Source organism: Tamandua tetradactyla, chromosome 5, assembly GCF_023851605.1.
Source record: "Tamandua tetradactyla isolate mTamTet1 chromosome 5, mTamTet1.pri, whole genome shotgun sequence".
Taxonomy (NCBI): Eukaryota; Metazoa; Chordata; class Mammalia; order Pilosa; family Myrmecophagidae; genus Tamandua; species Tamandua tetradactyla.
In genome coordinates this window covers 188908755-188936399 of record NC_135331.1, presented here as the reverse complement: position 1 = coordinate 188936399, position 27645 = coordinate 188908755, and the positions used below count along the sequence as shown (strand labels likewise).

The 27645-nt window shown below is 38.6% G+C and overlaps 1 protein-coding gene across 3 annotated transcripts; it reads right to left on the bottom strand.

The window, feature by feature from the left end:
- Window positions 1-8691: 8691 nt before the first annotated feature.
- Window positions 8692-27325, bottom strand: C5H6orf58 (chromosome 5 C6orf58 homolog). Of its 3 annotated transcripts, XM_077162851.1 has the most exons (7): window positions 26842-27324; window positions 24005-24091; window positions 20059-20243; window positions 19192-19292; window positions 15171-15409; window positions 9701-9864; window positions 8692-8882 (listed from the first exon to the last, which is right to left on the bottom strand). In XM_077162851.1, the coding sequence occupies exons 1-6, from the start codon at window positions 27140-27142 to the stop codon at window positions 9812-9814; spliced, it is 966 nt and encodes a 321-aa protein (XP_077018966.1). In that variant the 5' UTR covers window positions 27143-27324; the 3' UTR covers window positions 8692-8882; window positions 9701-9811. The 3 variants fall into 3 exon arrangements, with proteins under 3 accessions (XP_077018966.1, XP_077018965.1, XP_077018967.1); XM_077162850.1 differs by lacking the exon at window positions 9701-9864 and having other exon boundaries at window positions 26842-27323; XM_077162852.1 differs by lacking the exons at window positions 9701-9864; window positions 24005-24091 and having other exon boundaries at window positions 26842-27325.
- Between the last annotated feature and the right edge of the window lie 320 nt (window positions 27326-27645).

Genomic DNA, 27645 nt, shown 5'->3' with positions numbered 1-27645 from the left:
TATTTTATGCAAAATGTATATTTTCTGTAGCACATTATCTAATTTATCTTGTATGGTCAGTTTATCCAAACACCATAATTACATACTGTCATGGTCAGGTTCATGTGTCAACTTGGCCAGGTGGTGGTGACCATTTGTCTGGTCAGGTAAGTGCTGGTCTGTTTGCTGCTACGATGACATTTCAGGGACTTAAATCATTATTATGTCAGCTTCATCCAGAGCTGATTGGATTTGTAATCAACTAAGGGGAGTGTCTTCTGCAATGAGGTGATGCTCAATCTAATCACTGAAGGCTTTTAAGGAGGATTCAGAAGAGACTGTCTCTCTTCCTGCTTCAGCCAGCAAGCCTCTCCTGTGGAATTCGTTGTGGACCTTCAATTCAAACGTGTGACTTGCCCTACAGACTGTGGACTCTGCATTCCCACGGTTATGTGAGATACTTTTATAAATTTAATATTGATGGATATTTCCTGCTGATTCTGTTTCTCTAGAGAACCCTAGCTAATAGAGTTTGGTACCAGGAGTGGTTCTTAAGAAGCAGAATCTTGAAAATGGGTTTTTACAATGGGTTTTTAACTCTGACTGGACTCAAAGGCACTAAGGACTCTGTTTCCCATGATTAGAATGAGACTGCTAGTCCATGGGGTGAGTTGGCAAAAAAGATAGTCAAAATGTCACTATTGGATTCTTCTAATGCCTCGCTTGAATGAGGCCAGGCTCTAGGGGATAATATTTTTTACTCCTTTACAGAGTTTTGTGCAAATAGGAGGTATAGAGATGTTGGCTGGCTGTTGTTAGATATGCTGTACACATTAATGAGTGAAAGGGATGGGCTTAAGGCTTCAAATGAGAAGCTTTTGTGCTGTCTGACAGAGGTAAACATTTCTATGAGTGCCCTGAAGGAAAATCTTATTTCCGGTAGCTGGAGACTTGAGATCTCCAAAAATCAGATTCAGAATGTTAGTTAGGGGAGCAACTTTATGACATAAACTGAAATCTCAATATTGCATGTTGTCTGCCATTAAAGTGAAGGCATTGATTGGAAAGAAATGGGACCCTGAAAAATGGGATGGTGACATATGGACTGATAATGATGTTGTTGGAGATATTGAAACCTTAGATCATACTGAGCCATCTGTAGATAACTCTGTAATAGTCTGCCATAAGGAGATAGCCACCCCACCTCCAGCCACAAATTCATACTATTAATCTTCCTCTAAGCTTTCCCCAAGGAGATGGATGGCCTTTTGCTAGAGTAACTGTGCATTAGGGAAAAGGAAGTGATCAGATATTTCAGGGATTATTAGACACTGGTTCAAAAATGACGTCAATTCCAGAGAACCCAAAACTGTCACTCTGGACCACCAAAGTGGAGGCTTATGGAGGTCAGGTGATAGATGGAGTTTTAGCTCAGTTCCACCTCACAGGGATCCAGCAGGCCCCGGGACCTGTTCTGTGGTTATTCCCCCAGTTCCAGAATGCGTAATTGGAATAGACATACTAAGCAACTGACAGACTCCCCACACTGGCTTTCTAACTTGTGAAGTGAAAGCAATAGCTCTCACTTCTTCAAGCAGAAGCCACTAGAATTGCCCTGCCTAGTGAAATAGTAAACTAGAAGCAAGGTCAGATTCCTGAGGGATTGCAAAGATTACTGCCACTGTTAAGGACTTGAAGGATGCAGGGGTGGTGATTCCCACCACATCCCCATTCAACTCTCTTATATGGCCTGTGCAGAAAACAGATGGGTTTTGGAGAATGACATGAATTATTTTAAGCTCAGCCAGGTGTAACTCCAATTGCAGTTGCTGTTCCAGATCTGGTATCATTGCTTGAGCAAATCAGTACATCCCCCAGTACCTGGTATGCAGCTATTGATCTGGCAAATTTTTTTTCTCAATAGCTGTTAGTAAGGACCACCAGAAACAGTTTGCTTTCAGCTGACAAGGTCAGCACTATACTTTCACTGTCCTACCTCAGGAGTACATCAATTCTCCAGCCCTATGTCACAATGTTTCTGCAGGGATCTTGATCATTTCTCCCTTCCACAAGACATCACACTGGTCCATTATATTGATGATATCATGTTGATTGGACCTAGTGAGCAAGAACTAGTGACTACTCCAGGCTTATTGGTCAGGCATTTGTATGTCAGATGATGGGAAATTAATCCAACAAAAATACAGGGGCCTTCTACCTCAGTGAAATTTCTAGGTGTCCAGTGGTGTGGGGCATGTTGAGATATCCATTCTAAGATGAAGGATAAGTTGCTACATCTAGCCCTGCCTACAATCAAAAAAGAGGCACAACACCCAGATCTCTTTGGATTTTGGCAACAACATTTTTCTCATTTGGGTTTGCTACTCTGGCCCATTTATCGAGTGACCAGAAAAGCACCTGATTTTGAGTGGGGACCTGAGCAAGAAGAGGTTCTGTAACAGGTCCAGGCTGGTGTACAAGCTGCTCTGCCACTTGGACCATATGATCCAGCAGATCCAATGGTGCTGGAAGTGTCAGTGGCAAATAGAGATGCTGTCTGGAGCCTTTGGCAGGCCCCTATAGGAGAATCACAATGCAGACTCTGAGGATTTTGGAGCAAAGCCTTACCATCTGCTGCAGATAACTGCTCTCCTTTTGAGAAACAGCTTTTGGCCTGCTACTGGACCTTAGTAGAGACTGAATGCTTAACCATGGGCCACCAAGTTACCATGAGACCTGAGTTGCTTATCATGAGCTGGGTCTTGTCTGACCCACTAAGCCATAAAGTTAGGCACGCACAACAGTACTCCACCATAAAATGGAAACGGCCAAATGAGATGGAACCAGAACAGGTCCTGAAGACACAAGGAAGTTGCACAAGGAAGTTGCCCAAATGCCCATGGCCTCCACTCCTGCCATATTACCTTCTCTTTCCCAGACAGAGCTATGGCCTCTTGGGGAGTTCTTACAATGAATTGACTGAGGAAGAGAAAACTGGGCCTGGTTTAGAGATGGTTCAGCACAATATGCAAGTACCACCCAAAAGTGGACAGCTGCAGCACCCCAACCCCTTTCTTTGATGTCCCTGAAGAACAGTGGTGAGGGGAAATCCTCCCAGTGGGCAAAAGTTCAAGCAGTGCACCTGGTTGTTCATTTTGCTTGGAAGGGGAACTGGCTACAGGTACATTTGTTTACTGACTCATGTGCTGTTGCTAACGGTTTGGCTGGATGGTCAGGGACTTGGAAAGACCATAATTTGAAAATTGGTGACAAAGAGATCTGGGGAAGAGGTATATGATAGGCCTTTCTGAGTGGGCTAAAAACATGAAGATATTTGTGTCCCATGTGAATACATACCAGAGGGTGCTTCAGCAGAGGAAAGATTTCAAATCAAGTGGATAAGATGACCCACTCTTTGGATACCAGTCAGCCTCTTTCCCCAACAATTCCTGTCATTGCCCAATGGGTTCATGAACAAAGTGGTCATAGTGGTAGGAATGGAGGTTATGCATGGGCTCAGCAACATGGGCTTCCACTCACCAAGGCTGACCTGGCTACAGTTACAGCTGAGTGCCTAATCTGCCAACAGCAGAGACCCATACTCAGCCCCCGATATGGCACCATTCCCCAAGGTGACCAGCCAGCTATGTGATGGCAGGTTGATTACATTGGACCACTCCCTTCATGGAAGGGGCAGTAATTTGCTCTAACTGGAATAAACACATACACTAATAAGAATTTTCTTTTCCTGAATGCAATGCCTCTGCCAGAACTACCTTCCATGGACTTACAGAATGCCTTATTCATCATCATGGTATTCCACACAGCATTGCTTCTGATCAACAAACACACTTTACAGCAAATTAGTGCAGGAAAGGGAACATGTTCATGGAATTCTCCGGTCTTACCATGTTCCCCATCTTCCAGTAGCAGCTGGATTGATAGAATGGTGGAATGGCCTTTTGAAAACTCAATTATGGTGCCAACTAGGTGGCAATACCTGACAGGGCTTGGATGATGTTCTCCATCCACTGTATGGGGCTGTTTCTCCCATAGCCAGGATCCATGGGTCCAGGAAACAGGGGATGGAAATTGGAATGGCACCACTCACTATTACCCCTAGTGATCCAGTAGGAAAATTTTTGCTTCCTGTCCCTGTGACCTTGAGCTCTGCTGGCCTACAGGTTTTAGTTTCAGAAGGGGGAGTGCTTCCACCAAGAGAAACAACAATGATTCCGTTGAACTGGAATCTAAGACCACCATCTGGTCACTTTGGGCTACTCATGCCCCTGGATCAACAAGCCAAGAAGGGGATTACATTACTGGCTGAGATGATTGACCCTGACTATCAGGGGGAAATAGGACTGCAACTACACAATGGAGGTAAAGAAGAGTTTTCCTGGAATGCAGGAGTCCCTAGGGCATCTTTTAGTACTACCATGCCCTTTGATTAAAGTCAATGGAAAATGCAATAACCCAATCCAGGCAGGACTACCAATGACTCTGAAACTTCAGGAATGAAGGTTGGGGTCACCCCACCAGGCAAAGAACCATGGCCAGCTGAAGTGCTTGCTGAGGGTAAGGGAACACGGAATGGGTAGTGGAAGAAGGTAGTGATAAATGCGAACTATGACCACATGATCAGTTACAGAAATGAGGACTGTAATGTCATTTTGTTCATGTTATACTATTTAAGTATAAATGTTATACTATTATTTTATGAATAATGAAAATGTTCTTTTGTTCATATCAAGTTTAAGAATGAATATTACCCAGGGACTTGCACCCTATGCTGGGGAGATTGAATGTATTTCCAGTTGTATGTGGGACAGTTTAGTATTGTAAGCTGAGGAAAAAATGTGTCTTTTATTGTTTTCTATTTAAAGATTAAGTATGACTTAAAATGATGTGTATAACTGCCAAATTGCAAGGAGTGGACTGTCATGGTCAGGTTCATGTGTAAACTTGGCTAGGTGGTGGTGACCCTAAGTGCTGGCCTGTCTGTTGCTATGAGGACATGTCATGGACTTAAATCATGTTATGTCAGCTTCAGCCACAGGTGATTGGATTTGTAATCAGCTAAGGGGAGTATTTTCTGCAATGAGCGATGCTTAATCTAATCATGGGAAGGCTTTTCAGGAGGATTCAGAAGAGATGGTCTCTCTTCCTGCTTCAGGTGGCAAGCCTCTCGTGTGGAATTCATTGCAGACCTTCATTGGAGTTGCCAGCTTGCAGCCTGCCTTACAGACCTTGAACTCTACATTCCACCAGTTGTGTGAGGCATTTTTGTAAACTTAGTATCTATGGATATTTTCTGCTGATTCTGTTTCTCTAGAGAACCATAGCTGATACACATGCCTAAATAAGAAATGAGATCGTGTTGGTTTGTACAGATTAGTGTGATGCCCTGATACATCCCAGAGTAAATTTGGCAGAGAACAAAAAGTATTTGCACCTTTACAAAAATACTTCAGTAAAGTGCATTTAATGTTAGAGCTGGTTTTCACCTGTCCTTTGGGGGCATTAAATGTATGTCTGTATAAATTTGATAATTGTTAGAGGGAAAGGGACAGAAAAGATAAAAGCTGGTTACAAATATCAACTAGGAGAGAATCCCTGAACAGTGCCTAGATTTCAATGTGATAAGAAACAGCCTGCATGTATTTGGGGAACACATAAGTATTTCTCCAGAAAATGCCAGCTTTCTGTAAAGGGGAATTTCTCATGAAACTGGATTTCCTGCTAAAATTATTTTAGTATTAAGAAGAAGAAAAACCGCAGAAGGATTGAAATTTCAATAAAATTGCAAGGCAGAGTGCCATTCTGAGAAGAGCTGACTATGAGAATTTTTTCTCTAAGACCTGCCCAGCATGGATTCTTAAGATTTAAAATGTAGAAATATTTTTCTAAGTAAATAGTTTAGCTTACTTTTTTACTTCTTTGACTAAACCTGAGAGCTCACCGGTGAATATTTAGGCATATCTTTCAGTCTATACTCACCTGTTTGACAACTGCCCAGGATCTGTCAGCACAAGAATGGTCTCCATCCAAGTTTCATACCTGATTGGGTTAGGGATACAACTCACATGGGAGAAAAATTCCGCAACATGCTTTTGGATAAACAGAACGTGGCAGCAATCCTTCGACATATGACCTTATAAAGTAATATAGATTCTGAGGCTTAGAATACATTTTGGGGGCAACTCTAATGAGTCATATGCAACTGTAGTACTGAAATCCTGCAGACAAACAGAAAAAAGGAGAAAATGCTTAAAGAGAAAAACAGATGAAGTGTCATATAGTACTAGATATATAAAGAATAACTTCATTGACTGAAATTGGGCATTTTTGGCAAGAATACCACAGAGAAAAGTGTGTCTTTCTTACTGCATCACATCAATGGCTTCTAAATGTCAGTGTGTTTTTACTGAAAATGTTGATCTCAATCACCATTTATGAAAAAGTCACCCTTTACCCCAGTAATATGAGATTGCATTTCTATCATACACTAATTTTCTATATGTGTTTGGATCTAAAGATGGGCTTTTCATTGTATTTAGGTCTATTTGCTTATTCTTGAGCTGGTATCAGTTCTTGATTGTTTTCCTATTTTTCTTATTGTATTGTAAGTTATTAAAATTTATTTGCATCTTCTCTCATTTGTCATATTTTACTTTATTCTTCATTTCTGAGATTTTTTTTATCCATTTCTTTCCTGAATTTCTAAAAACTCACTTTTTATTGCTCTATTTTTCTTAATCCATATGTTTTTAGTTTATGGATTTCTGATTTTTGGTTTTTCATATCTTCAAGTTCCTGTTTCAGTATATTTAATTCTGTTTATGGACTCACAGATTTCTTTTTCTTCATGGTTTTTTTCCCAGAGGAGGGATATTTTCCTCATTTGATTTATACAAAATTTTATTTCCTGATCTTCTGCAATTATTCATTGCAGATTTTATTATCTTCCTGTTCATTTGTATTATATTGTGGTGTTTCTGGTACTATTTTCTGTCAGACTAGCCCATTTCAGATACTTGCTTCTTTGCTAGCTTGCTTATTTGTGTTGGTGGCAGAGGAGTGGTTGTGAATCCTCTAATTTTGTGGTCCTCTTTTGTCTTGAGGGACACTGAATCACCTTCCATTTGTTCTTTTCTTCTCTACCACCATTAGGCACATCTTCCTTCCCTTTCGACTTTTCCTCTCAGAAGCTATGCATTAAGGAAACTGTCTCTTTAACTTGCGCCAGTCCTTTAAAGTAGGGCTCCCCACTCTAAGTGGAGTCTGTCCCTTCTAAATCACACCCTGGCCATTTAATGACAGCTGGCTTTGAAGATGCACTCAGACTTTGAAAGCCCTTCCTTGAGGTTTGATCTGACATGCTCTGATCTGCCTTGCTACTTTCTAGTCTTTTAGAATAAGGTGGGATATAGTCTTCCTGATGGTCACTCCATCCCGTGCTCAGGCCACTTTGCTACTTTCCCTCTTCTGTCTTCCCTGCCTGTTTTTCTCCATCTACCTTTGCTTGCTGGGCTGGAGTGGAAGCACATGGCTCTGGGGCACTGGAATTTGTTGATTTTTGTCTTTTTACTTGCAGGTCTATTGCCTTTTCTGCATTATCGATCTTCAAGTATTTGAGGGTTTAGTTTTGTGTGGACATTTTATAGATGTGTAGTCACTTCACATCTTCACAGAGGAGCCCTCAGGAGGTTGAGCTCTACCCTGCTTCCATTGTCTACAGCACCCAGAAACTCTCTGTGTGTTTTGGAGCCAACAGACACTTATCCATGACCTTGAGTCACCACAAATATTTGTTCTGCTCCACCTATAGAGCACACGTCCATCTCTGAGCATAATTGTTGTGACAAATGCCACATTTTTGGATGCCTCCTCCCTGTCAGGAAATGTGCTAGGCACTTCATATTCATGACCCCTCAAACTAATCCTGCAAAATGAGTTTTAAAATCTTGCTTTTACCAATAAGTCAACTGAGGAAAGAGAGGACGAGAAAAACTACCCAAGTACACTCAGCTGGGGAATGATAGAGTTGAGCTTTAACTGCATCTTTCTGATTCTGGTGCCTGCAACATCCAAAGTAAAGTTATCCAGTTTCCTTTTTCAGCAGTTGGTGGGTAGATTAGGTCTGTGGATGAGTCCCTGGGGAGACCTTTATATGAAAGTTTCATGTCAGCTCTGGAAAGGGTCACATCCTGATCTGTGCTCTCTACTCCCTAGAATAGAGGAGCCTTGACAAATTTGTCCCTTAAGCATTTTTCATCATCAAGTGTGGGTCGAAGGAGGGGAAAATTATAATGTAATTTTTATAAACTTGTGATCAATGAAAAAAACACACGTGTGAAAAATCAGTTCATGCATTCTATTTGTCAGTTCAGGTTTATGAGTTTTGAAATTGTTAAATTACTGTATTATTTTATTTATATTTATTTCTGGATTTTAATTATAATCAGAAAGAGATATTGCTCTAAATTTCATGAAAGCAGGCTACATAAGATAACAGCAAAGACACTGTATAAGTTTAATACCTCTTCATTCATTTCCTGGTGTTTAATATAATATTGTACATACTGATGAATTTTTTTAATCAAGAATTATTAATTGAGCAATAATCACAGCATTTTGAATTTAAAAGTCAGGAATTCACTGACAAATTTCATTACACATGCATAAGTCAAAAACACCAGACTCAAGGAAATTATGTAATTATGACTATATTCATTTTTTGAAATTACTATCTCAATAATTCAAGACTGTTAAGTTTTAATTCATTAAACTTTTCCAGAATCAAGTAACTAATTCAATATATGCATCAATTGTTGTTAGTAGTAGCTTTCTTATACTTTCTGATCCCATTAAAATTTTCCATATGTCCAAAGATAATGAATCTGGAAAAGATACAAAATCATTACATGTAAATTTAAATTTTCACTGAATTATTAAAATGTGTATTTTAAACAAATTCTTTGTATTTCTCATGCAAACACCACAAGTTAATCACATGTTAATTGCAACATAAGGTTTTTAAATTTAAAACTAATTTACCAGACCTTCTATAAAAATCAGTAAGAAATACACATAGCTCATTAAAAAAAAAAAAAGAGGAAACTGTGCACAGACACTTAAAGAATTGCAAATCCATTCAATGGTAAAGCAACACTTTCTACATGGCAAACTAAACAAATTATACAAATTGCTATGTGATAGTGTTTTGGGAATAGCAATGACCTTACACAATTTTATGGCAAAAATGTAAAGTCCTGCAAACACTCTGGGGACCATGTTGTAATATCTGTAATATTTCATTTCATTTCTGGGAATTTTTAAATAAAATCTTAAATTATGCCCAGAAGTATGCATGAAGTGCCATTGTTTCATTATTAGCAACAACATATAACAATAAATGACAGGCATAATTATGATAAATACATTAATAGAAACATTACATGCTAAGGATTGAATTTTCTACCCCCAAAAGACATGTTCAACCCCCCATCCAGGGTATGCGAACTTATTTGTAAATAGGATCTTTGAAATTGTTGTTAGTTAAGGTGAGACCGAACTGAATTAAGGTGTGCCCTGATTCAATATGACTGGTGTCCCTAGAAGGAGAGGAAATTTGGACAGAGATAGAGACTCAGAGACACAGAGAGAAGTGGCAGAGATTGAGTTCTGTGGAAGAATCGATGGATAGCGAGGCACCCACCAGAAGCCAGGGCAGAGGTATGAAATCGAGTTTCCCCTTTCAAAGGGAGCAGACACTGCCAACACCTTGATTTAGGATGTTCAGCCTCCAGAACTGTGAAATTCCTGTTGTTTAAGTCAACACATGTGGCAGTCTGTTACAGCAGCCCTGGCATAAAGTTCTACCTAAAAAGCACAGCACATAGCAGTATAATTTCATTTGTGCAAAGCACACAGGTTTTAAAAGTTCATTTATGTCTATTACTTTATATGCTTTAAAAATTCTAAAATGCTACAACAAAGAATGTTGTTGTTGTTGTTTAAATAGATGGAGGGGCAAGACACGGACGGAGAAGAGGAAGGCCTTTATTTTTCTTCCAGCAGGATGTGTGTATATATAGACTTTCGACCTTTAGAAATGTGCATATATTAAATCTATTTAAAAATAAATCATTTAAGCAATTCAAACATACTATTAATAAAGAGAATATATGTAATTAGAGATTTTGTTAAGCAATTTTTCGAAAAGAGGAAACATTTCGGGTCAGATCTGCTCATATACAAGAGGTAGCAGTTTGCATCCAGAACATTAGGTCTCAGGTCTATTTCTCTTTCTTCCTCTAGACGCTTTTTGGTGGTGACGCTTAATTTCTGTAAGAAGCTACTTTCGTAAGCATGATTTGCTCCTCGTCATGGAGGTAATGCATGTTATCCTAAGAGTCTAGAAAATTCTTTTTCCTCTTCTTTGTATCTAGGCCAGTGAGCTGGTAACTCCCAAACTTTCATCTGAGTGGCCTTACCAAGAACCAAAATGGGGATAGGCAATGGGGAGGACACTGTTACGCACATCTAAATCACCTTCCCCAGTCATTTGCTAGTATGAAGGCCAATGTTAGATTCTCACTCTCCTCACTACTTCAGCTGTTTCACCTGGTTCTGACTTTAGGTGGCCATGAAAAGAGTGTAACCTCTTAATGCCCCTGAATTACCAACAATCATTCCATGAGGAATCAGCACACGCAGATGGCATTGATCACCACCTATCAGAGACTGTAAAATCCAATGCCTATAGAGACCAAGCAGGTAACAAAGTTGCTGAGACCTGAGAAATATAAGAATTTTAGTAGTGATGGTAGCTCTAAGAAACTCTTTTAACGGGAGTCAGCTGTTACTCAACTCCAGCAGACTGGGGCATGCAGGAATGGGGGCTCAATGTAGCCTCTATCACCATGTTATCTGGAGATTCTGAGAAATCTAGATTCTTTTCTACTGTGAAATCTCCCCAAATGAGGTTTCGGCAAATAATTTTACCGAAAACCACTTTGTAAGCCAAACAAAAGTGTCTTGATCCATCATTTGGACAATGGGTTTTAAACTCGAATAAGCTCCAAAATTATCTACACCCTAGACTTCTCCCTTGAATTCTAGATCTATACACAGCACATGGACATCTCACAGGTTTCTTAAATTCAGCATTTGCAAACCTAATTTTTCACCACCTCCCTTACTCTCATCTGCCATCCAAGCTTCTCTCCCAGGGTTTTCTAGCTCAGTGACTAGTCTTATCACACACCCAACTGCTCAGAACACAAATGCAGACTTTATTCTTGAACTATTTCCTTTATCACTCTACATAAATAATTCATCACCAAATCTTCCCATTATTTCTTTTAAAATGCCTCCAAAATCCACCTACTTCTCTTGAACTGTTTTCAGCCTCTATTAATGCTCTATTTGATTGACCACCTAATTATACTCAAAATGTTTACTGAATACCAATTTGCATTTTAAATCACATTTCCAGAAATTTTCTTCTTTCTGAAACCAATTCTGAATTATTTAGACATGAGCTGTCCCTGCTTAATACATGCATCCACTCCCACATTTGTTTTTCCATAATGTAAATGGCACTCTACATAGCACTGTTCTCTTAGTGTCTCGTGATGAAATTCTTCGGTATTTATTTTTTTGCATGTACAGGGCATAGTCCAATGTATTACCCATCATAAGTACATAATAAATGGTTAAACTCAACTTTAATAGGTATTTAATTTACAAGGTAACTTCTGTTTTTGGAATTTTAGGTATTTATCTTTTAAGACTTTTTTTTTTTTTGTAATGCTGTATGGCAGGCTCACATTTCATTCTTTCTCCATGTGAGTATCCATTATTGCAGCACCATTTGTTGGATTTTGTCTGTTTTTTCTTACTTTTGTTTACTGGTTTGTTTGTTTGGGGGAAGTGCATGGGATGGGAATCAAACCCGGGTCTCCCATAATTTTAAGTCTTATTTTAACTTTGGACGAATGTGCCTCTCTGTATATGTTCCTGTGGCATTTTATTTGCCCTTCAAAATGCTAATCACATCTGTATTGACTTTCAGAGTATGTGTCTTCTTGACCCAAACTATGGCTCATGTGATGGTGAGCCTGTCTGATCTATGCGTATGTTGTGAATAACTTATTTTTGAATGAATGCATGAAATGATAATTTGTTGAAGATTTTCTGATTGGACTAAATTTCAGTCTTCCTACCACATATCCAAGGATGTCAGCAATAACAACCTGAGATGCTGATGCCAGATTTCAAACATAATTACTGACTTCAAATTTCAGTTTATAAGGTGAGAGAGCATGGACCTTAAATTAATACAGTTTGAAGGAAAATCTAAGCTTGATTATTTACCGGCTAGTGCATTATTTACACTCTGTGAGTCTCTCTTTCTTTATCAGTAAAATAAGGATAATATTACTTTCCTCTCAGGTTTCTTGTGATATTTAAATATAGTAATCATAATAAAAGTAGCTGGCATAATTTCTCACACATGTGTAGCTATTTAATAAGTGTGACTTCCCTTCCTCATGTTAATCACTTAATTTAATATTACACACATTATATATTTTCATTTCAGTATAATATACAACCATAGTTGAAAATAAATTTTTAAGGAGCTCTGAGTTATATTAATGTGGATAATCCAGTTTTGACACTGCATTCAATCCTCAGTTCAATATCACCCATGGGAAACATAAAATTTCAACAAGCTTTCATTTCTGCTATGAATTTATAAACTATTTTAGTTTGTTAGCTGCCAGAATGCAATATGCCAGAAACAGAACAGCTTTTAAAAGGGGGAATTATTAAGTTGCAAATTTACAGTTCTAAGGCCATGAAAATGTCCAAATTAAGTCACCAACAAGAGGTTACTTTCACTCAGGAAAGGCTGATGCAGTCCAGAGCCCCTCTGTCAGCTGGGAAGGCACCTGGCTGGCATCTGCTGGGGTCTCTGTCTGGACACTGCTGTAGCTGGGAGGGCACACACCGATATCGGCTAGCTTTCTCTCCTCATTTCATAAGGCTTCCCCAGGGGCGTTTTCCTTCTGCATCTCCAAAGATCTCTGGCTGTAGCAACCCCACCTGGAGTCTCCATGGAAACCATCTATTCATAAGTTACCCCCCATAATTGGGTGGGTCACATCTCCGTGAAAACAATCAAATAGATCCTACCCAGCAATATTGAATGAGCATTAAAGGACATGGCTTTTCTGAGGTACATAATAGCCTCAAACCAGCACATAAGCTAATATCATTTGAGGACTTTTATATGAGTCCTCTACTGCTAGAATATGTGCATTCAAGGGTTGAAACTTTCTGCCACTAATAATTAAGATATGATTGAGAATTTTACATAGTTAAAAATGGAAAACCCCATTCCACTCACCATCAACAAAAAAAAGATAAAGATCTAACTCTAATTTAAAACCTGATGTTAGTTTACTCTTGGTTTAAATCCAATAAAATGAATCTGGCTCTGTATGAAAGTGAATAAAAACTTCTCAGAAGGCTAAAAAGTAGCTAAATGATACTTTGATTTTATATGGATGTACATTAATTTCTACCAAATATTATAAAAGTTCTCAGTGGAAATATCAGTATATTTTTACTAGTTTGGTTTCAATACCTGTTTTCCTTACTCTCTGCGTAATTGAAAATCCCAAGGCCTTTGGCCCCGTGATTGAAATCCAAGGGTCAGGACTATGGAAAAGGGCTGGCCGCGAGAATAACCAGGAAATGACGTAACAGTTTAAAACACTGAAACAATTACAGTCTCTTTTGACCAAGGGTTTTCAACATTTGAATCTCATTCCCCGCCCCCCTTTTTTTTGATCTGTAGAATCCAAGCCACATAGTAAATCCAAAGCTACATTTCATTAAAACTGAAGCTTGTGATAAACTTGTTTCTGACACTTCCGAGCTTCAAATAATTTCCAACTCTCCACTCAGCTGCTCACCATTCATATTCTAAGAGGAAAGCCCTAGTTGATATTACCCCTGCCTAGAATGCTATTATGGTGTCTGTTAAGTTGACGGAGATATCTAATGGATCACCAAAATTCGTGCTCCTCTTTTCATGTTCTTGAACCATCAGACAAAAGTGGTTCTCACACAAGAACTTCATTTCTCAGACTCCTTGCATCCAGGAGACAACAATGCATCTATTTGCAACCAGTAGGGTATGAGATTAAGTGAGACAAGCTCCCAGCCCTTCTCCAAACTTTTATGGTATACTTCTGCAGGTGGGAAAGAGGCAAAAAAGGGGGCAGGGGCTGGATGAAGCACAGTTAGAGAGAGCCTTGGTCTGCTGCTCTTTGGGTGAAGAAAAGCAGTCTAAGGACAGAGACCTACACTGGACACCATTGGAGCAAGAAGAAACTCCAATTGCATGAAGTCCTGAAAATATGTGAATTTATTTATTTCTTTAAGTAAATAAATTGATTTTTTGGAAAAGCAACAAGTTTTCCAAATAATATATTTAATTTATTCATGCTTATTTTGCTTCAATTATGTCTTTCAGATTCAAATATCTTGCTTTGAAAAACACTAATAGTGTAACTATGTTTTACATTTATCTCAATAAGTGCATATCTGAAAAATGGGGATGATGTGGTAATTTTGAAACTTGTATTTTAGAATTTTCTGTTTTTCACTCTGCTGGGAAACCCAACAATTAAAGAGCCAGAGCAGAAGATGTCTTCCATGACTAATAGAATTGGAGGATGGAAAAAGCTCAGAGAAGGCAATTGCTGGTTTTCCCATTAATCATGGCAGATTTTCTTTTGAGACTCTCTCAATTTTTATTAAGTTTAAGAGTGATGTAGACGGTTTAAAATGCTGATTACCAAAATGAGAAATAAATATGGGTGTTGGGACAAAATAAAAATAAATTATTGCAGATGGTCTGCTGACTTCAATGGCCAATAAGGAATCCATCAAAAGAAAGATGTTCTCCTTGAGTGGAAGGACCAAAATGTGTGCCCATGCAATGTTCCTACCATTTATCAACAGATTGGTGCTACAAGATTGGAACAGATACCTACAGGAAGCCATAACTTGTTTTAAAGAGTGTGTGTTATATTGATATACATATTTTATCTTTATTTCTTCCTCTATCTACTCAGCAAAATATTAAGTGTCCTTTATAAAGCTCTTACCTGTAGATTCATCAACTTCAAAAAGATAATTTAGATAAAACAAGACTGTATTTTGAAAGTCAGTAAAATCACTGATGAAGGGAGCTACATCCCCAGTAACAAGCAATCGTGGTGGCAAGCCCTTCTGGAATTTATGTACTCTGGTCAAGGTTGTAGGAAAAAGGGATGCAGCAAAATACTCCATAGCCACAATCCAATTTCTTGCAAAATCTGCTTCTGGTTTTGTATAATATTCGTATCTAAAGGACAAGTGGAAAAAAAGCATGCAATCATAATTAATACTCTTAGAATTCTAGACCCATTTCTTTGCAGAAAATATCAGCTTCTGCCAACAAACTACATTCATGGTTTCATTATTTGGAGTACAGATTTTAGGTGATGACTTTAATCCCCCTCATTGGAGATATGAATACAGGTCACTAAGGCTGCCCTTTTGGAAAGAGCATCCCACCAATTGCTTACACATTACTTTGAGCTTTTTTCTTTCTATTAAGCGCATTGTAGTTGATTATCACATAACACCCTGACATAAAACCATGACAAAGTCATACTCTTTGGGAATATAAATATGAAAATCAGAAATTCTAAGGGGCATCCAAAATATTGAGCATCCTAGAGAAACGGATGTTTAGTTTTCCTGTCTGAATTTCTAAATAATTGGGGAGATTCTTATTGAAAGAAGTCTTCTAAGAAGCGAAACTTTTCCACCTATTCAAGGAACAAAAGTTACTACAGTGAAATGGCAAAAGTTATAGTAAATAGTTTTATACCAGTATAATTCACTGTCCCTGCCTCCGTCAGTTATTTAAGCATGCTAAAAAACATGCAATTTTACAAACACGCTTGTTCCTCCAAAGCATTTTATACATCCGTCTTTGCTCACCAGATAAGTCCTAGGCCTTTCTCTAGTCTCATCATAGATGTCACTTCTTTAAGTTTTTCAATCCACTTGAGGGAGAGTGGCTCAGTTTTCCTCTATACTCAGCACCACAGTTACAGGTTTGCTTCTCTCATTGGGTTATATTCTAATTTCTAGCAGATAGACCATATTCTACTTTCCATAGCACATATGCATAAATGCTCGCATTATGTTTGCAGATGTTATGTAAACTATAACATAACCCAGAGGAAAACCACTTGCAATCTGTTCGGCTCCCATGCACCTGGGCTCCTCCACGAGCCCAGCAACGATAGGATGGGGAGCGTGTGTCCAGGGTGATGGTAGAGTGTGGTCTGCATGAACTGCTCTTCGGTACATCCCAGCTGACAATCAGTAAAAGCAAAGGAAAAGTGGATTCATAAAGATTTTGAAGTAGGGCCCAAATGCCCTAGTAACAGTGTATTAATCAACTTGCAAAGATAGCCAGCAATATTAGAGGATGAGAAAGATGCACCCTGTCTTATTAAGTGCTTCAGTTAGGGAGCTATTGGTCAGTTCATCTAATAAGCTCGATAGAAGGAAGCATATTTATACTTATGTATATGTATGCGTCTGTGCATCTATGCGTGTGTGCATATGTGTGTGTGAATATATATAGGTATGTATGCATACAAATAGAGATCAAATGTGTCTAAATTAAACATAGATATAATATGCCTTAACCAATGTTGGATGCAAGACTAGAGCTTTATCTGAGTGTGCAAGGTCTGCACAGTGTCCATGAAATTGTAAGGGAGCTTCCCAGGTGTCATGTAGGTGACAGCCGTGGCCCCCTCTGTGCCATGTACATTTCCCCACCTTCTGCTGTGAAGCGCTGCAGTGCCCCTTGCCCCTCCAGTGGGCAGGAGGCATCATTTCCTGTGACCTGATCTGACCAATAGGGTGTTAGTTGACTTGACAGGGCAGAAGTTTGAAACGCATTTTCATAACTTGGCTTCTCTCTGCTTGAGTTCTGCCATCTCTGCGAAAACACCCAGGTGTGCCTGGACGAGAATGAGAGGTGAGTGGACCAGAGGCCACCTTCTCAGTCATCTCAGCCAGGGTCACTTCTGTGAGCAGGTTTGAGAGCAAGAGCAGAACTGCCTGGCCAGTCCTCTAGAGGCGAGAGTCATGCCTGCTTCCTGCTGTAGGACACTGAGCCAGGCCGGTGCTGGTGAGTCTCCAGGCATGTGAGAAAAGCCACCCGGAACACAGGGCCACATGTCTGATAAACGGCAGAGCCGGGACTTAAACCCTGCTTTCCGGCCCTGAAGCCCATGGTCCTCAGTATTGGCACATGGTGAAATTGCTCAGGAATAATTTGCATTGTTCACAGCAGGTTTTATGAGTGAAAAAAGACGCTCAGTGGATGTTGACTTTAGGATCTCGTTCACAGCCATGTGCACGTACAGGTGTCCGGTAGACGAGGGGAGAGCATGGACTGTCGACTCTCGGTGGGCTTGACCACTAACCCTGCCTTTCACCAGTGGGTTGCTAAAGGCTCAGGCTCCAATCCATCATCTGTAAAAGGGAATTATAGGGGTGCACGGGTAGCTCAGTGGTGGGAATACCCGCCTTCCGTACAGGAGATCTGGAGTCAATTCCCGGGCCATGCACCCCCCAAAAGAGGAGCTATTTTGAAGTGAGATTTATGACATGAAAGTGCAATTTCTTTTCATGTGCTTTTAATATTTAAGAATATATTATTCTTATTTTTATACTTAGTAAATGGTAGTGGTTTTCATAATTCTTTTAAGTATGTGATTCATCGACACCTAAATGGAAGGTCAGGAAATAAATTTGTTTGTGAAAAACAATGTTTTTTAATAATTAATGAGGATGTATACTGTTCTAATTATGAAAAAATTGATGTTTTTAAATTTAGTATGCCTGTGATCAAACAGTCATATGCAGATGTAAACATATTGATCAAAATGTGTTATTAATGTGAGTTTTGATCAATTGTAAAAATACTTGATCTACAAAATTATGATTTTTTTCTAAAGTAATTTATTTGCATAAATATGAATAAAGACTCTGAGCTTGAAAGTCTATGTCCACAAGAGAAAAGAAATACACCTGCAAAGAAAATAATTCTGCAATCTTAATGAATTATTGCTAAAGTATTTGTGTGTTTCCTACATACAGAATGGCATTCTTGAGTAACTTGCTTTTGGGTATGAACCTGAAATACCTGTTAATGAAAAAAAAAGTAATCTGTAATGATGATTAGAAAACAGCCCACATCCTGAGGCTGACGTCCCCTTCTAAAACCCCCTTTAGTGTCTACGTATTTGCTGTCCTCAGAATAGAAAGAGCAGTTGAGTTGAAACAGTTCTGGTGCCGAAACCACTAATCATCTCACAAACACTACCAAGGAATAAACTCCTCAAGTTGCCAAATTCAGTATTCAGTACAGAAGCCATACTAGTAGGTGGAGGAGGAAATGCTCTGTGACTCTGTTAACCTTACTGGATGATGGCGTCAGTGAGGAGTATAAAGTACTCAGCCTTTCCTGGATTTATATATCTACTTATACAATACCAATGAGCCCTCTTTTCTTTGTTTCTACTTTTTATCCTATCCAGATTCCTACCTCATTTCTTCCTCTGACTGGTTGATTTCTCTCCCAGATAGTATCATTCATACCTAAAGCCAATCGCTCTAACGTCGTCACCTCTAAGTGTCACACTATGTAGAGTGACTTTATCCTATTCTTGGCAAAGTTGTGCGCTAACCCTGAGGCTTATTGATTTTTTACCCCTTGTATATACACCATATTATGCATCTGTGATCAAAATGATGAAAATGATATCAATATTTATGTTTTATTTTTTCTGTATTTATAGAAATTTTTGCATGTTTTTATTTGTTTGTTTGGTTGGTTTATGCAGAGCACATTTTTTTTCTCAGATGCTTGCCAAAACACTTTTTTTAAGCTTGATCATACGAAAATATTCACAGTTCATCATTATAATCCCCAATCACAAGATTCAGTTAATACGAAGACTAACAATCACTGTAGACAAAGAAGAAAAAGGTATACATAAGACTGAAAATCATTTACCATATATGTAGGCATTGCCTTGGGTTCATTCTTACCTATCTTCAAATTTTCCTATAGTATGTTCCAGGGTTGAGGTATGTGCAGTCCATAAGTACTTCAACAAGCCATCAAAATGACTAGAAGGTGACTGCAAATACTAACAGCAAGAGAAGAATCTTATTAATATTTGAACAACTAACAGAGTTCTTCTTCCTGCAATACAGACTTGCTCACATATATAATTTAACAATATTCTACATGTAAGGAAAACTTTATGTTTGAGAATTAATACGTGTAAGATCTCAGAGTCTAACCCTTTGTAAAGGGCATAGCAAATATCAATTATTAGTAGTAATAATGCATGCATCTTGAAGAAATAACTACAAGTGTCTACAACAAGTGAGTGTTTTATACTAACAATATAAAGAACTGGTGGCAAAATCTAATCTTTCATCATTTATTTTAGATCTTTTCTTCTTGTAGGCCATGTGTTTTATTTGGGTCATTGAACCTTGGTCTGGATTGCCACCTAATTGATTAAATTACCCACATGTTTCATTTATTAATTCAGTTGAAATAGCTTGATGGGCTTGTGTAAAGCCAACTCCATAATTACATTTCTATCAGAGAATATCCCTTGGCTGACCTGAAATTCCAATTAACCAGAAGATCCTGCTCTCCATTCACTGGGATATCCTTATACCCACACTTTTCTCTCAGTTTACTTGGGGTGAGAGGAAGGGATGTATTTTGCATTAGTTCTGTTTTGGGTCACAGATATGAAATGGCCTGCTACAATGTAATATTATTATTATAACTTCAAAATGGATTTGTACTTTAAAACAAAAAGCATTATACTATACCATAAAAGAAATTCTCTTGCCAACTCCTAAGAGTATAAATTATAAACTTAAAGACAGGACCTGATAAAAGGCATTCCACTTATCCATCGCCTCTGAGAAGGAAGAACGACAGCTAGAAACATCATAACAAAACTTCATCTGATCTTTGGGTGGTAGCAAAAGGGTAACTTGATCCGATGATATCTCAATTAAGCCAGCATCAATTGCAGCAAGGAAGGGTAATACACACAGAAAATAATTTAAATCTGTAGAAGCAAAATATTTACTAGTACCAAGCAAAAACAAATATTAAAGAGGACAATTTTAAGTAAGCTATTAATCATTAAGGAAAATCATCTAGAAATGTGCAACAATAAGGCACTAGCAAAATTATTGAACAAAAATCTCCCTGGGGGTCATGTGCATGACTTTCACACGCTTCTGTTATATATTTAATAACCTCGTGGTCATGAGTAAACAAGGATTAAATAGGTGCCTGTGACATTTAAGAACAAAAAGTAATTTTAATGGCTTGGTAATATTCAATTTTTCAAGCATTAAATAATGAAGGGAGAAAGTCATCAACTTTAGCACAGCATTGAATAAAACCTTTCATTGAGGTTTTATTGTGAAATGTGTTTTTTTTTCATTAATAGTCTAACATGATTAGAGCATTGGTTAATGGGTATTTTATATGTATAAGTTTATACATATAAAAAATTTATATGTATTTATAACCATGGTATGATGAAACACTTTTCCACTGTCTTTAGAACAAAAATTTTGAATAAGTGATGGCAATAGATCATTGGAGAATTTGATCAGCAATCATTTAAGTCTTTCTGTTCTATTTCCATCTAAAGATAACTGTTTCCAGCAGATGCAGACATTTTGGTGTAGCTGGTTATTGGGTTTATAATGACACCCACTACTTAATATACAACGTTTTCCAGTATGGGCATGATGTGTGATGCAGCCCTAACCCCAGTGAAGTAGGCCAACATTCTTAACTACCTCACACTAAGTAAATCTGGGAATGGAGAAGTCTGGATTCTTCACCTTTGTTTATGACTGTTTATGGGTTTTTGAAAAGGAACACTTGGTGTACCGTTAGGAAAATAAATGTAAGGATGCATGCAATGTTTGCCACTTTGAGAACATGAAATTTAATATGCTCTTATTTCTAATTAATGGAAAATATTTCTAGAAATAATTATATGCATTAATATGATTACAAATTAAAGAACTAAAAAATAATCTCTGATAATGTTAACCTTCAGTATATGATTGAAGCTTTATGGTAGTGATTCAGAAAATGAATTGTGGCAGGTTAATCTCTGGTTTATGCATTTCAGTATAAACATATTTGATCCTAAAAAAATGTATTACTTTCTTTGTTCTCTCATTTCTTATCATTCCTCATTATAGAATCTGTCTGTCACTAGATCTCCCATCACCAGTAATGGCCAGAGTTGATTGGTCAAAGGCCATTGCTTCTTTCTTTAGTCCATCTGTAAAAAACTAGAAATGTTGAAAGGGAACCATTAGTGACTTTGAGTTCCCTACAGTCAGTTGACTGAGGGAGAGAAAAGCCAGGCCTGGTTTACAGATAGTTCTGCATGATATGCAAGGACCACCCAGAAATGGACAGCTGCAGCACTACAACCCTTTTCTGGGATGTCCTTAAAGGACAGTAGTGAGGGGAAATCCTTCCAGCGGGCAGAACATCAAGCTGTGCACCTGATTGTTCATTTTGCTTAGAAGAAGAACTGGCCTGAGGTGCATTTATATACTGAGTCACAGGCTGTTGATAATGGTTTGGCAGGATGATCAGGGACCTGGAAGGAGCATGAATGAAAAATTGGTCTGGGAAAGAGGTATATGGATAGACTTTTCTGAGTGGGGGAAAACATGAAGATGTCTGCTCACCAGCAGGTGATTTAAGCAGTGGAAGGTTTTAATAATCAAGTTGATAAGAGGACTCATGTTGTGGATAAAGTCATTCTCTTTCCCCAGCTACTCCTGCCATTGCCTAATGGACTCATGAACAAAGTGGTCATGGTGGTAAAGATGGAGGTTATTATGCATGGGCTCAGCAACATGGACTTCCACTCACCAAGACTGACCTGACTATAGCCACTGCTGAGTGCCCAGTCTACCAGTAGCAGAGACCCATACACAGTCACTGATATGGCACCATTCTCCTAGGTGATCAGCCTGCTACCTGGTGGCAGGTTGATTACATTGGACCACTCCCATCATGGAAGGGGCAGCAATTTGTTCTGACTAGAATAGACACATACTCTGGATATGGGTTTGCCATCCCTGAATACAAGGCTTCCACAAAAACTACCATCCGTGGACTTACGGAATGCCTTAACCACCTTCATGGTATTACACAGAGCATTGTTTCTGATCAAAGAATGCACTTCATAGCAAATGAAGAGAGGGAATGGGCACATGCTCATGGAATTTTCTGATCTTACCATGTTCCCCATCATCCAGAAGGATTGATAGCATGATGGAATGGTCTTTTGAAGACCCAATTACAGTGCCAACTAGGTGGCAATACTTTGGCAGGACTGGGGCAACATTCTCCAGGAGGCTGTGTATGCTCTGAATCAGCGAAATGGGAGTGGCACCACTCAGTGTCACCCCCAGTGATCCATTAGGAATTTTTTTGCTTCCTGTCCCTGAAATCTTAAGCTCTGTTGGTCTACAGGTCTTAGTTTCAAAAGAAGGAGTGCTTCTATCAGGTGACACAACAGTGATTCCATTGAACTGGAAATTAAGAGTGCCACCTGGCCAGTTTGTGCTTCTCACGCTGCTGATCAACAGGCACAAAAGGGGACTACTGTTCTGTCTACGGTAATTGATCCTGAATATCAAGGGGAAATAGGATTGCAACTACACAGTGGAGGTAAAGAAGGATTTTTCTGGAATACAGGACAGCCCCTAAGGTGTCTCTTAGTACTACCATGCCCTGTGATTAAAAGTCAATGGAAAACTGCAACAATCCAATCGAGGCAGGACTACCCATGGCCCAGAAATACAGTAATGAAGATTTGGGTCACCCCAACCTGGCAAAAAACCATGACCAGCTGAAGTGCTTGCTGAGGGTAAAGGAACATGGAATGAATAGTAGAAGAAGGTCGTGATAAATATTAACTCTGACCACGTGACCAATTACAGAAATGAGGACTGTGAGGATGTGAATAACATTTCCTCCCTGTTTTGTGATGTTTATGTTTTCATTTGTACATAAGCAAATATCTTGTTTTCTTCTTACCATATAAGTTGTATTGTTTATAGTATTTCATTCATAGGATATGAAATTTAAGAGTGAATGTTACCTAAGGACTTGTACCCTATTCTGGAGTGATGTAGTGCATTTCCGGTTTATGCAGGACAGTTGAGTACTATTAGGTGAAACTGTCTGTTATTGTGTTCAATTTAGAAATTAAGCATGTTTCAAGTTGATGTGTATAGCTGCCAAGTAAACAAGGGGTGGACTGTTATGGTTACATTCTGGTGTCAACTTGACCAAGTGATGGTGCCCAATCGTCCGGTCAGGGAAGTACTGGCCTGAACATTGCTGCAAAGATACTTCATGGCTGGTTGATAAACCAGAAGGCTAGTGTTTTAAATTATCAGTCAGTTGATTGCATCTGGGGCTGATTACATCTGAGATCAACTAAGGTGTTCCTCTCACAATGAGATGATCCAATCAGTGGAAACTTTTAGAGAAGGAGAAGAATTTTTCACTTCTTCTTCAACCAGCAAACCTCTCCTGTGGAGTTTGTCCAGCCTTCATTGGAGCTGCCAGCTTCACAGCCTGCCCTATGGATTTTGGACTCTTCTATTTCTGCAGTTTCAGGAGACACCTTTATGTTTACAGATATCTCCTGTTGGTTCTGTTTCTCTAGAGAATTCTGACTAATAAAACGCCTGTCCCTAAGAATTTAGGTTGAATACATTCTTTTTGGAATGTAAATAGTTTTCTGTTTTGTTAATTAAAAGAACCTACCAGCCCACCAGCTGTCCACAGAGATGAACAAATGGTCTCCAGATTCATGACCATATTTTGTCTTTTGTGTAGGTTTAGCTAATCTGCCTAGAAGAGAAAGGATGCAGAGTTGGGTTTATTATGCATGTTTTAAACTTCCTTATAATTGTCACTTAACTGGCTGCATTGTTTGCATGAATAAACAAAGCATTCATCTTTGAATAGCATGTATTTGTCTTTCAATCATATTTTAGCCTTTATTTCCCTTCTGTTAATCAATTTCTTTTCCTTTCCCTTACAGCCCCAATATTTTCTACTTTTTAATTGTTTGAGTATTCTTCACTATTTTATCTCTTCTACTTCATTTTCTAATTAGGGGTGCAATCTGCATAAAGATTAGAAGTGGTCTAGAATCAAACTAAATTCTTTTACCATTATTGACTAGCTTGACCTGGCTAAATAATATTGTCTTTTATGCCTTAGTTTCCTGACCTATAAAATGGGCACATATTATTAATACCTCATAAAGTTGTTGTGTCAAGTGAGAAAAGGCAGGAAAAATTTTAGTCCAGTAAGGTTTTATGTTTTTGTTTTTGTTTTTTTGCATGGGCAGGCACTGGGAATCGAACCCAGGTCTCCAGGACGGTAGATGAGAACTCTGCCACTGCACCACCATCACCCACCCTAGTCCAGTAAGTTTATACACCATAAATTTTAACCAGATTTCTTGCTTTTGCTGGCCATATAACAACTGCTATTTCTTCTATCTCACTCCCTGTATTTCATGTTAATTTCACATCACTTTTTCACTTTTCTCACTTGTAATTTGTGAACCAGTATGTTTCTGAACTGTTATGTTCAACAGCTGCCTCTAGTAAATTTTTATTTGTTAGCTTATTTTTACCTAGCTGGTCTACAGCTGTTATTCACTACTCCTGATCACCCCCTTTCCCTGGTTTCCATCTCAGGAAATCTAAGACTCCTTCCTATTTACTTCTTCAACTGCTCCCTTGCATCACATCTTTATTGAGCTATATGTCAGATTTTTTTTCTTATCCCTCTATTATGCACTCAGCTTCTCTCATTTATATTTCTCTGTAACTACCCCTCATCCTTACCTCTTACTGGCTCTGCTCATCTCTATTCCAACCATATCTTCAGTTCCTTTCTTTATCATCTCATTATCCTTGCCCTTTCAGCTTTTCTTATCAGGCTTCCCCACACGAATGAGAGTGAAGAAGTTGTTAATGCTGTTAACCAGCATGAATATTGGAAGTGTGGATTCTCCTAATCAAGTATTCTTCCTCAGACTGAGAATTTACAGTGAAAGTTGAATTTTAGAACTTCTGTCCCCTATTTCCTCTCTTTAGTTTTCTGTGGGGGTTCCTCTAAGTTATTCCAGAACTCCATATCCCTTGGATCTCACTTGTTTCTCAGTCAACTCTTTATGACACCTTCAGATTTTGCCCTAATGTTAGTTACAATTACTCTTCCAACCTCAATACTCACTTGGGTTTATTTCCTATTTAATTCCATCTCATGTAAAATTGAGCATGTCTGGAATTGTACTTCCATCTTATTGTACATGCAAGGTTAAATGATCCTTTTCCTTATCTGTAGAATAGATTTTTTTTTTTGCATGGGCAGGCACCGGGAAATGAACCCGGGTCTCCGGCATGGCAGGCAAGAACTCTGCCTGCTGAGCCACCGTGGCCCGCCCTGCAGAATAGAAGTTTCGCATTCTTCCCTTTCAGTATCTGCAGCTTTTCCTCTTCCTATGTGCCAATTAGAATGTCCTGTCATTTTTCCCCTGGAAAAGTATTATTATAGCCTTCACCATGACCCATCCAGACTTCATTTCCTCATCCACATTCTTCACCTCAGATCAGGATTATCGCTGTAGGGTCTGAGCTTGACCCAACAATACCAACCTCTCATTCTAATCGGCTTAATGCACCATCCTCCAAAACCTGATGAAACTCTCTTCGTAAAATCAGACATATTCAAGAATCTAAAGTAGTTTTACATTTCCGAAATCTCAACCCTCAAATCCAGATTAACTTTAACCAATATTTCAATAATATTAGTTTCTGAAATTCAGTATTTATTTTGTTTTGATTAGGTCTTTTCCTGTTTCCTTGGTTCACAACAAGTCTTCATCTATCCATCCCAGCCTCCTTCTCTTTCCTCTAATTCAAAACATGCACACACGCATGGCTCCCTCTCTGCATATGCGTCATGTAGCTTTAGCTTCGTTTTCCATCATTAAATTAAAACAGAATCTCTGGTGGTGAATCCAGGTATTAGTATTTTTTTAGCTTAGTAGCCCAATATACAGTAAAACCTGAGGACTAATGTTTTGGTTCATTCTAATATTCTTTAAATTGGTTTCTTTTTCTTTCCCCAATGAAACTCAAACCACATTTCAAAACTCAGATCAAACCCATTTTTTTCTGGCAGATTTAGCTGACTTCACTCTGTCCCTTCTCTTATTTTGTATTTTTATCTGTTATCCAAGAGTTTTTCTTTTCTATTCTCTTTAATTTCTGTTATCTATCCTTTCCAACTATATTGTAAAGTCTTTTGGCGGGCAGGAAAACTGTCTGAAAGTATTTATCTGTTCTACATTGCTCTTGGAAAATGTTGGCTACACAGAAGGTGAAAGTAAAGCAAGCCCATCATGAGGGAAACTGAATCAGATTTGGCATCTGGCAAGAATAAAAATAATTTATTATGAAGGGAAAAGGGGGGAAAAGATTCTGTTTTCAAAATTATAGAATGGTATACAAGTCCAATTTCTCAATTTCCTCAGGGTTATTTTGGGAGATCATTATAATGGAGAAGAGAGGCATTCTTACCTGTAAGATATTGCCAGCCATGCTGCAGAGGCAATCCCCATAAAATATTTTGTTCATTTTCTGGTGCAAATTTTGCAAAATACTTGGCTGTCTGATTCAATAGGATTTTATACAGCCCCATTCTCTCAGGGTATATCCAGGGGTCAATGATATACCTTCCATTTTCTTCTCTGTAGTCACTGAGCTGGCCAGGACTCTCATGCCACAGAGGGGGGTACAGATCTGAAAGACTGGACGTTCCAGCTACATGAGCAAGAAGACAACCAATGATTACACAAGTCCAGGAAGAAGGTAACAGCATGGTGCCAAAGCTGGAGTCTGAGATTACAGTGGGGCTTTTACTGGAAAATGGAGGAGGAAGCCATGGTATTCCTTAGATCTCAGCCTATCAGCAGTTGGTATTCTTTTTCAGGTGATAATAAAGATGGGAATGCCGCACCAACAAAAGATGACTCCATTGTTAAATAATGTTGCCGATATCCAGTGCTACCCACATGACAGTGGAAAAAGCTATTACACAATTTTAAAGTTGAATGAGCAAATATTTAGACACTTTAAAAAAAATAGCTAACATATGTACATTGTAGCTCTTAGCCATTGAATTAAGTACTTTCTTGCCCATGTCTTCACTTTATTCATTGAGAAATGTAAAGACATGTACATTTACTCATCTTCAGAGTACAAGTTGGCATAGCAGTGCCGAGTCTGCTTCCTTACAAAGACCTGCTTGGAAAATGGGTCCATGGCTGGTTTCTATGAACTTACTTCACAGAGGGCTCCCCATTAACAGTTCACTAAAAAGAG

Coding starts and splice junctions, on each gene's coding strand:
- C5H6orf58 (XM_077162850.1), bottom strand. CDS start 27,142: ATGCTGTTACCTTCTTCCTGGACTTGTGTAATCATTGGTTGTCTTCTT. Junction 24,092..26,841: donor TGGCTGGCAATATCTTACAG/GTAAGAATGCCT, acceptor TTTCTCTTCTAG/GCAGATTAGCTAAACCTACA. Junction 8,883..15,170: donor TGAAGTTGATGAATCTACAG/GTAAGAGCTTTA, acceptor TATCTTTTCCAG/ATTCATTATCTTTGGACATA.